Genomic DNA, 15,455 nt, shown 5'->3' on the forward strand with positions numbered 1-15,455 from the left:
ATAATCATTTCCAAGCAAAACAATTATTCGACATGGCATTTTACCCCCACCAACTTCTTCTAAAATGCTCCACACAAGCGTACATGTGAACAAAAACGTAAAAAAACGACATGTGGCCATAGCTCAAAAACTTGACCTGATTGAGCAAAACCAATGTGATTTTTGGATTCAGAGCACCAGATTCGTCCTAAATCAACTGAAAAAACGCAGACAACAAATTTGTTGTTGACCAGTGTTATCCTGGCCTGCATCCGATCCTCTTGAAAGCAAAAATAATATTGTTGTCAAGATGATGCACCCTCTGCTGATCTGCGAAGGCCCAGCCTTGCCATTTTTTGGAGCAGGCCCCGCCTTTTAACCAAACAGTTTGTGGCAGTTTTGATCTGGACTGGTTAATTCACATCACTGTAGCTCAACGGTAGTGCACATGCACCACATGCCCAAGGACTCACCTTCAATCGTTGGCATCTCCAGGTACGGCTGGAAGAGACCCTGGCTAAATCCCTGAAGTGGTAGACTCATAATCTGGTGAACTGGGTCCGCGTCTCCGCTCCTCCACATGCAGCTGCTGGGTGACCTTGGGCGAGTCACACTTCTTTGAAGTCTCTCAGCCCCACTCACCTCACAGAGTGTTTGTTGTGAGGGAGGAAGGGAAAGGAGAATGTTAGCCGCTTTGAGACTCCTTCGGGTAGTGATAAAGCGGGATATCAAATCCAAACTCCTCTCCTCCTCCTCCTGGAGAACTGCTCCTGGGCAGTGTGGACAATACTAAACTAGCTTCCGGTTGTATAAGGCAGTTGCTGTATTCCTTTATTTCAAAACTTTCACAACCCATGGCTTGAGCTGCATACATTGGAATCGGAAGTAGGCATTTTCCTTTTATAATTAAAAACAACAACCCTGGAATATACGTGGGAGGAATGTGTTGTACCTCAGCACAGTGGTACCTCGGAAGTCGAACGGAATCTGTTCCAGAAGTCCGTTCGATTTCCAAAACATTCAGAAACCAAGGCGTAGCTTCCGGCTGGCTGCAGGACGTTCAGGTTCCAAATAACGTTCGCAAACTGAACACTCACTTCCGGTGTTTGGGATCCAAGGTACGACTGTACTTATCAGTTATATTAGAAAGTATGCTCTGGTTTTTATTTTGTTAGCTCTTTGCGTTTCACATCTGGTGTTCTAAAGCTGAGACAGTGCCTTGTCGGGGGGGGGGGGGACTGAGAGACCATGACGTGGGACACGGTCTTGAAACCAGTTTTATCCAGTGCCTGTTGGTATTTTCTCTTTCTCTGTGACAACTCTTGATATATTTCCGAACCTGCTGCCTCCAGCGAACTGAGACACAAGTCTCTCTAATCCATCTGCAGTCCATGTACTGAAAGATTTCTAATAACAGGATGTAGCTGAAGAAGTTATTAATGACAAAACAGGACTACTCCATTTTCCCTGTAGTAAGACAGACAATATTTTTCTGCAGGGCAATGAATTTTGGGTGTTCACACGGGGAATAATATGCTATCCCCATGATGTTCATATTTATTTTAAATGATTTATAATTTGCTTGATCATAGAGCTCTCCCAGCAGTATACAAATAAGGCTAAAGATAAAATACAACTAATAGTCAATTAGAAAACAATTATACATAAAACAATCATCATTAAAACACAGATTAAAACAGATAAAATCAATAACATTTCTAAAACAAATATAGCATTCTGTGCACCATTGCTGGGAAAGTTATTCTTTTTTAAAAAAAATGTTCTTGTTTTCAAGATCTACCAGAATGATCTACATGTGTGCAAGTATATCTTATATGGAGTGGTATATTACTCCATTGTTCTTTTAGAAAGGACCTATATAGTGACATGGACTCACTAACTAATAGGAGAAGGAAAGATGTCTTCTTTTTAAAAGCCGGCCTAATTTGGGCTGTTTCCCTCCAACTGTTGAAGATTTTTGTTCATCTGTTTCCTATTTCTTCCATTCACTTATATTCCAACGCCTCCACTCTGGTACCCATAGCAACACTTGTTAATGCTAATGAAACTGCAGCATCTAAAAACTTCCGTGCTGAACAAAACTGTTCAATGTTGCGGTTAAATACAGTTGCATTTCTGTCAAGCTTGGATTCCTGCAGTACCTGTTTGAAGTAAACTTGGATTACAAGATTTTGGTAACTTTCTGCTCCTCTGAAACCTACACTGTTGGAAGCATTTATGCAGTGAAACCTTGTATTTGGGTAGCAGCAGATGTCTGAGAAGATCGATACATGGCTCATGTAAAATTGACCCAGTTTAGCTGCAGGACGGAGTTGCCTTTTTGAAGTATTAAATTTGCATTCAGTAGATCACTACTGAATACTGAGGCTGATTGATCTGTGAGATGTGCTGTCTTGGAGCACATGGCTGCTCTGGCTAATTCCCATGTAGCAGTAATAGCATGTTAATGAGTGAAGTAACAGACAAATGACTCCCATGAACTTGAACAAAATGCTAATTCAGTTTATTAGGAAGATCTAAGGCATTTCACAAAACGTTCATGAATTTTACTCAACTGATAAGCTTTCCCTCATCTTTTAGTCAGAAAGCTGGTTGTATCTATTATGCTGGTCTTTTAAAAATTCACTCAGCTTAGATATAGGAGACTATTTTCATACTTAGGAAATCCAAGTTCATGACATTGCAAAAAAAAATGTGAAATTTATTTGTGTCCTAGCCCTGTTTCCCAGGTGCTGAACAGTTTGATTATAGGAATTAGGATCTTCTCTATCTTGCTTTTAAAAGCTGTGCCCACATTAGGTAGAGCTGTTCATAATGTCAGATGTCAATGCATGTAGAATATAACATGTGTAAGTCTGAAATACATAAATTTTCCTCCTTCACTTTCAGTGGGTAAAGACTATCGAAACTCTTTGTATTGGACTCAGTGCACAGTGTTACTTAGATGCATCCAAAATGCAGAGTTCAGATGGACCCAGAGCCAGAGCAGGGGCAGCCACATCGCATATTGGTTTTCTGTGCTTTACCCCAATATGTAGACCAGCAGATAGCTGTTTAGACATTTCATACTACCTTAAAGGGACCCCTGACCATTAGGTCCAGTTGTGACCGACTCTGGGGTTGCGGCGCTCATCTCGCTTTTGGCTGAGGGAGCTGGCGTTTGTCCGCAGACAGTTTCCGGGTCATGTGGCCAGCATGACTAAGCCACTTCTGGTAAACCAGAGCAATGCATGGAAACGCCGTTTACCTTCCCGCCGGAGTGGTACCTATTTATCTACTTGCACTTTGACGTGCTTTCGAACTGCTAGGTTGGTAGAAGCTGGGACTGAACAACGGGAGCTCACCCCGTCACGGGGATTCGAACGGCCGACCTTCTGATCAGCATGTCCTAGGCTCTGTGGTTTAACCCACAGTGCCACCCACGTCCTTCATACTACCTTAGCACAAATTAATTGGTCCCAACCTGTCCAGTAATGCCCACTATATTGCAAGAATACAATAAACAGGCACAGTTATATGGTAGCTTAGAAGTGCTGTAATTGTACCTGTTCTTTTTCATGTTGTATGAAGCCTTTGGACTAGAGAAAATGATTTACAAGGTACTCTGACTTCATGATGGCAACCCTAATTCAAAGCTGTGCCTAAAAGCGTTGTCCTGCAACTTCTTATGGTGATATCTCAGAATATAATGATAGATATCACCAGTCCCTAGACTGAATTGCTAATACTGCATATCTTGTTTAAGGCTTGTGGCTGCATCGCATGCAATTTTATTTCTAGTGCATAGTATTCTAAGCAGCAGAGATCACAAGATAAATATTATGTAACTCCTCTCTAGTTAAAACTTTATGTAGCAGGCATACTGTTCTATTTTCTTTTTAATTATTATTTTAGGATTTTTATTTTGTTTGAAAACCCCTTCTCATTGTTCTACCTTGTTTTCTTGGCTGCATGTTTTTGTTGTTGCTGCATCCCTTCTTGTTTTGGGATTGTTGTCAAGTTTTTGAACTAATCTCCTCGTATTAGCCAGCTGTATTAATGAGATAATAAACCAGGCTTGTTGCTAATGAATTGATTCATTCAACTGCTGAATTTAATTAGAAAGACACTTAACATTCCAGCAGATGTTCTTATTTTGTTTGGGTACAGTTGTATTTCTACACAAGGAGCTGACAGACCCATCAGTGTCCATATCTATATGCCCTGCTCTTAAAGACTTGTGCCACAAATGTTATCATGCAGACACTAAGTCTATAAATTCCAGTATCGTTGATGATTGCAGGTATAGTGTCTCTTGCCTCGTTGAGACTAAAGAGAGTTCTTCAACAATGCTCTTGTCAATTTTATTATCATCTAATCCTAATTCCACTTACCTGGGAGTAAGTTCTATTAAATTCAGCTTGAACTGCAAGTAACTTTCCTTCTTCCTGACTGCTGTTCATAGGTTATGCTAGTGAGACAAGTATGCAGGAAGTGTACCTTCCAAGTTTTGTCAGGAAGAAGCAGCCTATGCTATCCTTATCTACAGGTATGCACATTTCCTTGTAACACTGGAGTGTGTGACCCTTTTTCCCTTGAGGGCTGCATTCCAGGGTGGCAGGGGGGAATAATTTGTTGGAGGCCTCATTCCAGAGTGAAAGGTAAATAGGGTCACTCCCTTGTTGCCCTTCCTTTCTCTCTTTCTGCATTTTGCTTTTACTCCTGCTTGTAACCCACATGATCTCCAACGAAGAGCCTCAAGAAACTGGGCTAAGAGCTTCAGGTCCGCTATCTGTGCTGCAAGATGCATACCCTCCCTTTCCCCATTCTCCCATTGGTCATTTTGCTTTGGGATCCCAGGGCAAAGTGGAACATAAGGAGTTGTCTCATACAAACTCATACTTTTGGTTCAAATAGCTCAGCATTGTCTACACTCTCTGAGAGTGGCTTTTGGGGAGTTTAGGCAAGATTATTTTTCACCCCTATCTGGACATGCCATGGATCAGGGATCTCCCTGATCCCAGTGGGACTCCTGGGCAGGTGCACCTGACTCTGACCTGTCATTTGGAAAAAAAAAAAAATCAAGCCTCTAGCTCTCCTAGAAAGAAGGTTATCGAGCAAAATGTGCAGGTACCTAAGGGATTTCTGTGAAACGAGAACGGTGTGGCTGCCTTGTATATATTTTCTGAAATGCTCCCTGCTATTAGGCAGTAGAAGCATCAGTGTGCATGCACACATGTGTGATCTCCATAGCCAGGGCCAGCGGGACATAGTTGGCTTCCCATGGTTGTCGGAAATGGTTGTTGCTCTAATTTTGTGTTATGCCATGCCCTTTCCATGGTAGCCATTTGGTGACTGGTGCCTCCTGCCCAGTCGCAAAATATGAGATGTGCCCTCTAGTCCAAACAGGATGTCAACTTCTGCCACTGATTGAATTTGTAATGTGTTGCATGAGCTCTGCTACTAAGCTGTGACCCTTCTGTAGTGCTCTGTGAGGTGTCAATAACCAATATAAAAGGACAGCCATGGCACAAGCGCTCTTGCAAGAATGCAGCTTCTCATTTGCAAACGGGGAAGTATTTTTGCTGTATGTGGCCAAATCCTATCTTGAAATTTGCTCGTTAATCTTTGGGGACATTAGAGATGCAACACCTGATCTGGCTGTTCCTAACGGGAGCAGCGGAAACTGTCCATGTAGAACTTAATTTACATTTGACTTGTAGCCAAAGGTTTAGCATTTAATCATTGGGTAAGCAGACCGTAAGTTTTTCCTGTGAAATGATTCTTGCCACTAGGATGTTGCAGAAGACTGGCTTTTCAGATACAGTGGTGCCTCGCAAGACGAATGCCTCGCAAGACGAAAAACGCGCAAGACGAAAGAGTTTTCCGTTTTTTGAGTCGTTCCGCAAGACGAATTTCCCTATGGGCTTGCTTCGCAAGACGAAACGTCTTGCGAGTTCTTGCAAGTTTGTTTCCTTTTTCTTAAAGCCGCTAAGCCGTTAATAGCCGCTAAGCCGTTAATAGCCGCTAAGCCGCTAATAGCCGCTAAGCCGCTAATAGCCGTGCTTCGCAAGACGAAAAATCCGCAAGACAAAGAGACTCACGGAACGGATTAATTTCGTCTTGCGAGGCACCACTGTAGTTGTGTGCACTTTGCAGTAAGGCTACAAGCTTAATCCCATTTATGTTGGAGTAAGCCCCATGGAATTTAGTAGGACTTACTTCCGAGTGGACACAGTTAGGTATGCCCTGTAGGTCTGGATTTGTCCTCCATTGAAGTGAACTGGGAATTTTACCTGTATGTGGTCTACAAACCAGCCTGGGCTGATGTCACATTTATTACAAACTCCAAGCTGGCCAGACATGGTTTCTCTCCCCTGCTCTGCACCTAACACTGTAAGAAAGTAATATGCAAGAAGTCTTTGATGCAAAACCAGCCATACAGGAAGTTCATTGCCACCCTTGGCTCACTTGAGAGCAAGGGCAGGATAGAAATTTAATAAAGAAACATCTTTCCATTCTTTTTCATTCCATTCTATAGAGTGCACACAAGTCTGTTTGCTGACTTAAAAAAAAAAGATTGCTTTTGACACTGAGATAGACTAATATAATATCTTTGTAATTTATAATTGTTATTTCTCTTTAGACCACGAAGACTACATTTTGGAGCCACTTTCTCTGCCAGAAAGTCCAGGTGGCATTTCTGCTGTAGAAGGTTCTCCATCTGTGCCTTGTATATTCTGTGAAGAATATTCTCCTGCATCAGAACAAAACCAACTTCTGAAGCACATGATTATAGAACACAAGCTTGTCATTGCAGATGTCAGGCTAGTAGCAGATTTTCGGAGGTATGTAGTTCTTGCTTAAAATTTGATAAAGCAACCTAGGACAGAAAATGTCCAGGAAACTAGAACTGGTATATACTGCGACAACCAAAACACAGGATAACGTTCCCAATTAGGCAAAAGAAAACAGACAGATCCCAAAAAACAGTGAAAGGGAGGCTGAAAGGGTATGTGTGTCTGAAGGAAAATGAACTGATATTGATTTATATATATTAGTAACTTTGTATTAATGCAATTGTGTGTTTTTGTAATGTTTTGTTTAAGTTGTCTGTTGTTGCTTCTGTTTTTTGTACACCTTTTAGATACGTGTTTAATATATTAAGCAGTATAAAAATTAAATAATCATTTAATCAATGTTTTATGATGCAGCAGGATAGATACATTTTTGTATATAAATAAAAGGCAATTTTGCTAGACATTAATGTAAGAAACTGAGCCTTGGCTGAGAGAGCTGGACCCAGGGACTGTAGAAACAAGGCTGGAACGTGAATGTGTGTGCGCAAAGGAATCCCAAACTTCAGAAATTGGGAGTAAATCATTCTGCAAAAGTAGCCCTGATCATAGCACAAAAACAAATGCATCAGCCTTTTGGGGGCTGGAACGAGAGTTGAGAACCTAAAGGGAGGCAGATCTTTGCATTGACCAAACTGTTTCCTTTTTTTGTTTTGGAGCTCAGGCCTTTATATTAAGTTCTCCAGATTGGTTGCTATTTCTTGTAAGCCTGTCAAAACTTGTCTATCCGTCTCTATGAACTGATTCATACAAGTGTAGATCACTTTCTTTATGGAAGAGGAAACCCATGCAATAAAATGGACAGGAAGGCATGGTGAATCCACTCCTGAAATGTCCTTTTCGTTGTCTTTCCATGGTAAACTCTAGAGCCTGATAACTCAGCTGAACTTCCTTCCCTTAAAAAGTATTACATGTTGCAGTTGACATGTGATGACCACGCCCTTCTAGGAATGCACTGGCCTCAGTGCTAATTGCATATTCTAATTACTAAAGTTCTAGAAGTTCCTATACTAACAGCTGTGCTGACTGGGGCCACAGGTTGCCCATCCCTGATATACAGCCTGTCTTAAATAAACCAATATACCTGCCCCTCATCAATATGTGCTTTTCAAGGTGCACATGTTTTCTCTAATTGACAAGCCTTATTCAAAACACTAAATGCTGTTGCTTAGCAATTTCACATAGCATGCATTCCAGTCTGTACATGTGTTCTTTTTGTTGCTCTCTTCTTTCCGTTTTGGTATCTGCAAAGCTGCTATGTGTGTCTGGCTTCAGATGGCAAAGATCAAGACCTTTTCTGCACTCAGTTTTTACCATGCATGTGTCAATGCGCCAGATTTGAGACGACTGATGTGCACCAAAAATGAATGGGATCAATTCTTCCACTGTAAATGGTTCAAAGAAGACTGAAATGCATAAACTCAGAGTTGCATAGGTTACTTGTGAGTGGAACCGAGTGATCATCTGTCCCCAGGTCAGACTCAATGGTTTTATTTTTCCAAGAGGCTAAAGAATGGTCACTCGGGAAAGGTGATCTATAAATAAATGCTGTCCACATATCAACATCCAGGTGAGTTGCCATGGCCTGGTTCCTTACATTTCAGTACTGTATACCGTATTTTTCGCTCCATAAGGCACACCGGAACATAAGGCGCACCTGGTTTTTAGAGGGGGAAATCAAGAAGAAAAAAATTATCCGCTTCTCCCAGAGCTTCTCGGGGCTGCCGGGGGAAGCCCGCCCCCCCCCCAGCCCCAAAGAGCAAAGAAGCCAAGACAGCGAGCGGGATCCATCCCGCTCGCTGTTTTGGCTTCTGCCATAGCCGCGCGCAACCTCTCCAGCCGGGAGAGGCTGCGCAAGGCTAAAGAAGCCAAGACAGCGAGCGGGATCCATCCCATTCGCTGTTTTGGCTTCTGCCATAGCCGCGTGAAGCCTCTCCCGGCTGGAGAGGTTGCGCGCGGCTAAATTCTCCCACCTCCTGCAAAAGCCCACAGGAGCCGTGCACCCTTTAAGGAGCACGTGGCTCCTGTGGGCTTTTCTACGAGGAGGGAGAAGGGACTGGCCGCGTCAGTCCCTTCTCCCTCCTGGGGAAAAGCCCGCAAGAGCCGCGCGGAGCTTGTGTGCAGCTCTTGAGGGCTTTTCCTGCCTGCCTCCCCCCTGCATTCGTTTCATAAGATGCACACACATTTCCCCTTACTTTTTAGGAGGGAAAAAGTGTGTCTTATGGAGCGAAAAATACAGTATATAAGGCAACTGATTGAATGTGGCAAACAAATGAGAGAAGAATTGATGATAAAGCAGAGTCAGTCTGAGTAGTGATGCTGTTGGCAGATCTGGGGAGGATCAAAAGGGAAGGCTGGGGTGGGGAGAGAAGCAGCTTCATCTTGGACATGTTGAGTCTGAGATGGTGATGAGAACAGTATCAGACAAGCAGGTAGAGACATGCAGGATTGGATGGAAGGAGAGAACCCTGAAGTGGAGAGGTATATCTGGGTGTCATGAACAGGCATATAGGTTAGGGAGCCTCTGGGCTCTGGGGTTCTAACTAGGTCTGGCACAGGTCCCAAATTCCCCCAAGACCACTTACGTACAACATTGGGTAGAGGTGCAGCAGCCAGTCAGCAAAGCAGGAATGGCCTTGAAGACTTTCAAGTGAGGCTTGCTGTCATCGCTTGTCAGTGGCGACTTCAAGCCTGCTGGGTTTGGCTGCACTACAAAGTTTCCATTGGATGAACATAGGGTTTAAAGTTGGCACTGGTCTGCATGGACTTCAAGCAGTGCTAGGACCTTCATTTGCAGTGTGACATGAATTCAAACCACACTACAAACCACAGAGGAAAAAATGCATCCCACCTGTCAAAATGGTTCCCCATGGGTGGAGAATCCAGGATCCAGTCCAGAGCTGCAAAAGCTTCTCCACAGATGAAATTGGTAGTTTGGATGCAACACTAAGCCATGGTTTGTTATAGCCATGGTTTGCTGAGCAAGCCGGGATCTGGCTAGCAGGTGAGCAAAGAAAATATCATTTGCTTTCCCCCACCACCTCTGCAAGTACACAGCTGCAATCCCAAATGCCTCGGTGGTGTTTGAGGACCAGCACAGCCTCACTGCATCACCAGTTATCAGAGGCAAAGGGATTTGTGAAGCTTCTCAGATGGATTCTCAGCAACACAGCATCAGCTCAGAGGGAAATCTCCATGCCACTTTTGTCTTTAGTGATTACCCAGCAGAACCAGACAGCTCTTGTTCAATTTCTGGCTCCTGAGAGAACCTCAGACATGCAGATCAATGCTCACAACTTTACATCATGTAAAGTGAACTATTTCCATGGACATTTTTATGCTTGCAAACATTAGTGTCTGTATTGCACCTGGAAATAATTGAAGCCAGCAACTGTTTGAGATCCGGTCCCTACTTTCCACTCCGCTAGACCCTTCCCTCCACATCTGTGCCCACAATTGAACTGAAGGCACACACTTTTGGTTCATTAAGATGCTTGATTGATGAGCAAGGAAAACAGCTGAAAGCAGTAACTTTTGTTAGGGTGTAACAGAGACTTGAAAGCCAATGCCAGAAACCAGAAAATGTGATACTAAGAAGCGGCTATTTGCTTCTTTAAAAGTATACATAGTCAATATGTAGGACTATTGGCACTGCTGTGTTCATGTTCTCTGTCAGCTTTCTGTGCCCATGTTGCATTTCATCCCATCCCACGAGGACAGTTTGTTTTTCTTGCCAAATTATGGCTCTAGTATTTTCAGATCCAGAAGTTTCCTTCTTTCATGGGAATGCCATATGGTACTAGGGCACAGAGCTGGCTCTAACTGAGCTTCTTGATATTTGCTTGGATGGAATAATATATTTTACTGTCAAGTTGGATAATTAAACTACTAAGCAGGTCTCGGTATTCATGCAGTATACATTTTTCTAGAGACTTGTGACCAAGCACGCACAAAGCACCCATTTATGTTTTGGTAAGTATCAAGTTTTAAAGCCAATTAATAAGACGAAAAGAATCTAGGGCAAATAAAATCTGTATAAAAGGTTAGATTATTCAGCACCGTAAGCTTGCCATGTTTTTCGTTTTTAAAAAATCAAACACTAGTCATTGTGTCTGGTTTCTTCATACAAGCTGAACATTTGAAATTACCTGGTAATGGATTTCCAATTTCCAACTTATCTGTACTGGGAAGATTGTTCTGGCTAAATAGAAACGTCGCCTTATTTGAGAAATGACCTCTACAAAAGACTGGTAGCAATGAGTGGCTCGAGTATCCAAATGCTGCAACAAGAATTGCATATTAAGAGTGTAATGAAACGAACAACAGTTTGGGAAATGTTTTGTAACATAGCTGCCTGCATTTTTGCTCCCCCCCCTTTTTTTTTTTTTAAGATATGCATTGTACTGGAAGAAAAGATTCTCAGAGCAGCCCATTACAGACTTCTGTTGTGTGATAAGAACAAATTCTGAAGCAGCTTTAGGTGAGTGTGTTGTTAATGTAGCCTGCACAGGCCTGGTTTGCAGAATTCCCCACAATCTGCCATTAGACCACCAATTTTGTTGGGACACTTTTTACTGTATCAGATGCTGAAGCACTCTTGTTTGTGGGCTTGAGTTCAACAGATTATTTGATTCACTTTAAAATACAAAGAGTGAGTGTCTAGCATTATATCTTGGACCTTAAGCTTGTGGGCAATGCCTGTGTTGATTTTTGTACATCTTGCATACATCATCATCACCTATACTTGGGGCCAAACAAAGGATGATTATGATCGAATGTTAGGGAAGGAGCCCTCTGCCTTAATATTATAGATATTCCCATACTAGTTATAATATTTCTGAAGTCCTCCACTTCACTGTTTAGAGGTTTATAAGGGTGGCTATAGTAGCTTTGACTGTCAAATAAAATTATAAACCTCTAAATAACTGCTATGAGACACAATCAGTTCGGCACCTTGCTTCTGGCATCAGGTATTCATTTAAAAAAAAAGGAGAGAAAAATCTTGGCAGTTGTAGAATGCAGTTCAGCTTTAGGAAATGGAGAGTCTAAAGAAAAAGAGGCATAACAAGGGCTTCAGGCATTTTAAACTGATGCTGGTTCCTTTACCTGTCTGCCTGGAAGATTGGGGTGAGAAGACCAGTTCAGCCTGTTCTGAGTACAAAGTCAGAATGCAGATTTTTTTTCTTTTTCTTTTGGAGAATTCTTTCCATACCAGGCAGTGTGAAGCATTGGTGTACAGTTAATCCCTTAATGTATGAAATATGCAAAGACTGCATTTGGATGTTACAGTAAACCATGGGTTCTGAAGCAGGCTTGTTTCAACAAACTATAGCTAATATTTATCACAGGTAAGGATTGAAAGTAGTTATAAACTGTGGCTAATAAAAATGAAATGGAAACCTTCAGATTTCTTCATGGAGTAGTAATTGGGAGGGGTGTTTATTACACCATGGTTTATTGTGACATTTGAATGCAGCCAGACACGAGACCTGGGGCTGATTTTCCTTGTTCCAGTAAAATCTACCGGCATACCCTGGTGGGCTTCTCTGTATTCATGGATTTGCTTCTGGCTGAAGCACAACAGCCAACATGACTAGGAAATTTCTGAACAGACCCTTTAGAAAAAACATTTGTCTTAAATGGAGAGAATTACTACTTGCATCTTTCTCCCTCTCTCAGTGGCTTAATATAACTCAAACCTGTATTACATTAAAAAGCTTAATGTATCGACCAAAGTGTTCTCCTGACATTTGATCTGTAATCTTTTAACAGAGGAGCAAGACAATTACTTCCTTTTATGTGATGCTTTGCCTGAAGACAGAACACTGAGGGAGAAACTTCAGCAACAAAGGCTGGTAAGGTGGTGTTGCATGTGACCATCCCATGCAGGAAATGAACTGCACAAAAAATGAGGATTTAATTTAATTCCCAGGTTTCCTCTTTCAGTAATAATGAAGTTGATCCTCAACAGTTAACTTAACAGTTCCAGAAAGCTCAGTAGGACTTACTTCTTTAAAGCGGATCCTTCAAGTGTCCCTATTTTCCAGGGACAGTCCCTGATTTAGAGAAGCCATCCCAGTTTCTGATTTGATCCCAGAATGTCCCACTTTTTTTAGGACGTCACTATTTTCATTGGATAAATGTTGGAGGCTATGGAGTTATGCGACCCCGGAGCCATCTGTAGACAGCCCTGTATAGGGAAGTTTTTAAAATGTTTAATGTTTTATTATGTTTTTATGTATGTTGGAAGCTGCCCAGAGTGCCTGGGGCAACTCAGTCAGATGGACAGGGTATAATAATTAATTAATTAATTAATTAATTAATTATGGAATGGGACATCCCTATTTTTACCGGAGAAATATTGGAGGGTATGTTTAAAGGTGTGCTGAAAATTGACTCAGAAGAATACAAGGATGCAGTTTTGAATACAAAGTATATGTCATATGTTTGTCCACAAGAGTAAAGATTCTTCACCTGGGATTCTGATCTCTCTGCAGCACTGCCCATTCCTACTTAGTGACCCTGTTATCAATAAATCTCTAGTCTTCCTTCAGCAAAGGAATTGTAGAAATCCACCAGCTGAGCATTCCCAGAGGCAGCTGAATGTGTTTATCAGCCGTGGCTTCTTATTTGCAGAGCTATCCAACATCAGAAGAAGCAAAATAAATAGGAACCTCTTGAAAGGGGGGCAGCAGCTAGATAAAGGTCCTTCTGCTCTTTTTGCTCTCTTTGAACTGATTCACACATGCATATATCTCTGAGTTTCTAGGGCTCTTGCCATCTTATCGCTTAATGACTCAACAGCTGAAGGGGAGGCACTGTTCAGTGACAGTTCAAAAGCAGGCCTTTCATAATGGATCTTGCATAAAGCAAGCCCTAAAATGGCACCTCCGCGGTGAAACTTTCTTCTCATTAAGTTGTTTTGGAGATGTGAAAGCTGCATGGGAGGTGTGTGTTCTTTCACACATACCGAGTCCACCACTTTTTGCAGCTGCCGAGAAGCAGGCATGCATAGGTAAGCTCAACCTGCAAAGTAGTTCTAGCAGGTTGTCTAATTTCCTCAAAAATAAACCGATTGCCAGAACAACTCAAGCTTACCATAGAGGGCTAGCCAATGCAGTGCCCTTTAGGTGTTGCTGATTACGGCTTATGATTTCTTTAGTCATTGGTCTATTATTATTATTATTATTATTATTATTATTAAGCTGCCTGTTCCTCTGCTGAGATGCTTACGGGGTGTGAGGGTGAAGAAATGGGGATCTTTTTTAAAAAAAGATGACTTGTTTAGTTTCATAGCCCTGGGGCACCAAACAACTATTTTTTCCCGGTGATATAGAATGTGTCGAGGGTTTTTAGTTCTACAACATTTTAAATCTTGAGCTCTTTATATCTCCAGTGCGGTGAGGAGAAACCTAAGTATCTTCAAGTTCCAGTTTCCTCACTCTAGGTCTTCCGTTACTTGTGTAAAATATAAATGATTTCTTGCTTCAATCTCTCTCGTGGAAAAGATACACCTAGACTCTCTTAACTCAGTTCTGTTGCCTGAAGCAATATGCAGCTTCATACTATGAACACTCAGCAGTAAAATGCACCTTTTATTTAAATTGGAGGAGAAAATTCCTAGAAATAGATACAAAAATGGTTTTTTTAAGTGTTCTGGGAGACCTGTTAGGAATATATGATAAAATGTTTTGCTTTGGTTTAAGGCTTAAACCTATATTATTTAAGGTAAAAAAATTTTTTTTGCTCTTTTTATTCACACGGGTGCACCTATACATCAAGGAGCCACTGATGATCATATTGATTTATCGAGGCTAAAATCTTTTCGTTATACAGACTGAGTCCATCAATCCTTGTGTCATCCAAATTCTCATTTTGGGAGGTGCAAATACATTTTCTCCAGTTTTCATTTGAACTGCACTGGATTAGACCAGCCTTCAGGTCTCCCTGTTTTGCCTGTTACTCTTCCTTCATGCTGTGTGAACATTTGAACCTAATCGTCGGCAAGAAAACCATGTTTTCAAATGAATCAAGTGCCTGTGTTGCTCATTAGCTGATAATGAGAGACAATGGAAAACTGCTAGGAATAATTTACAATGAAGCTATTTTCAAAAACGGATGTGATTGCATGTGTTGTATTTCTTCCTGTTCAACAGAGAGAGAATCTGGAGCAACAGCAGCGAGAGAGAAATGACACAGACTTTCACGGTGCATGCATGTTCTGTGATAAAGAGTTTACTGGTAACAGGTTAGCGATGAATGTTTGACAACGCTTTTTCATCCTCGTGAACATCCCAATCCTATGCAAATGGGGGAAATGGAAATGTCACTATAAGGCTTTGGTACTGATGTGGCTGTAGCAGCATTTTATAACTGGCAAAATGTTAGCCCAGTGTAAGAAAAGTGCTGGTGGAAAGACCAAAGGGTCCATACAGTCCAACATCCCATTTCACACCTGCCCATCAACTACCTAAGGCAGTGATGGAGATTTTGTAGTCCAGCTACATCTGGAAGGTCACAGCCACTCTCATCCCTGATGATTGGCCATGCTGACTGGGGCTGATGGGTTTTGGAGTCCATGAGCAACTTGGGGGAGGCACAATGCTTTGGAACAAGGAT

The 15,455-nt window shown here is 41.9% G+C and overlaps 1 protein-coding gene across 2 annotated transcripts in view; it reads left to right on the top strand.

Annotated features, from left to right (window-relative positions):
* ZNF277 (zinc finger protein 277) overlaps nt 1-15,455 on the top strand; it is a 38,528-nt gene that overhangs the window by 9,622 nt on the left and 13,451 nt on the right. The window contains exons 2-6 of one of the 2 annotated variants that reach the window (XM_081022375.1): nt 4,445-4,528; nt 6,626-6,827; nt 11,228-11,316; nt 12,609-12,691; nt 14,993-15,084. In XM_081022375.1, coding sequence (XP_080878501.1) covers nt 4,445-4,528; nt 6,626-6,827; nt 11,228-11,316; nt 12,609-12,691; nt 14,993-15,084 — 550 coding nt within the window. The remainder of the gene's footprint in view (nt 1-4,444; nt 4,529-6,625; nt 6,828-11,227; nt 11,317-12,608; nt 12,692-14,992; nt 15,085-15,455) is intronic. The other variant, XM_081022376.1, reaches the window with a different exon arrangement.

This window comes from Podarcis pityusensis, assembly GCF_964106645.2.
Source record: "Podarcis pityusensis genome assembly, chromosome: 10".
Lineage (NCBI taxonomy): Eukaryota > Metazoa > Chordata > Lepidosauria > Squamata > Lacertidae > Podarcis > Podarcis pityusensis.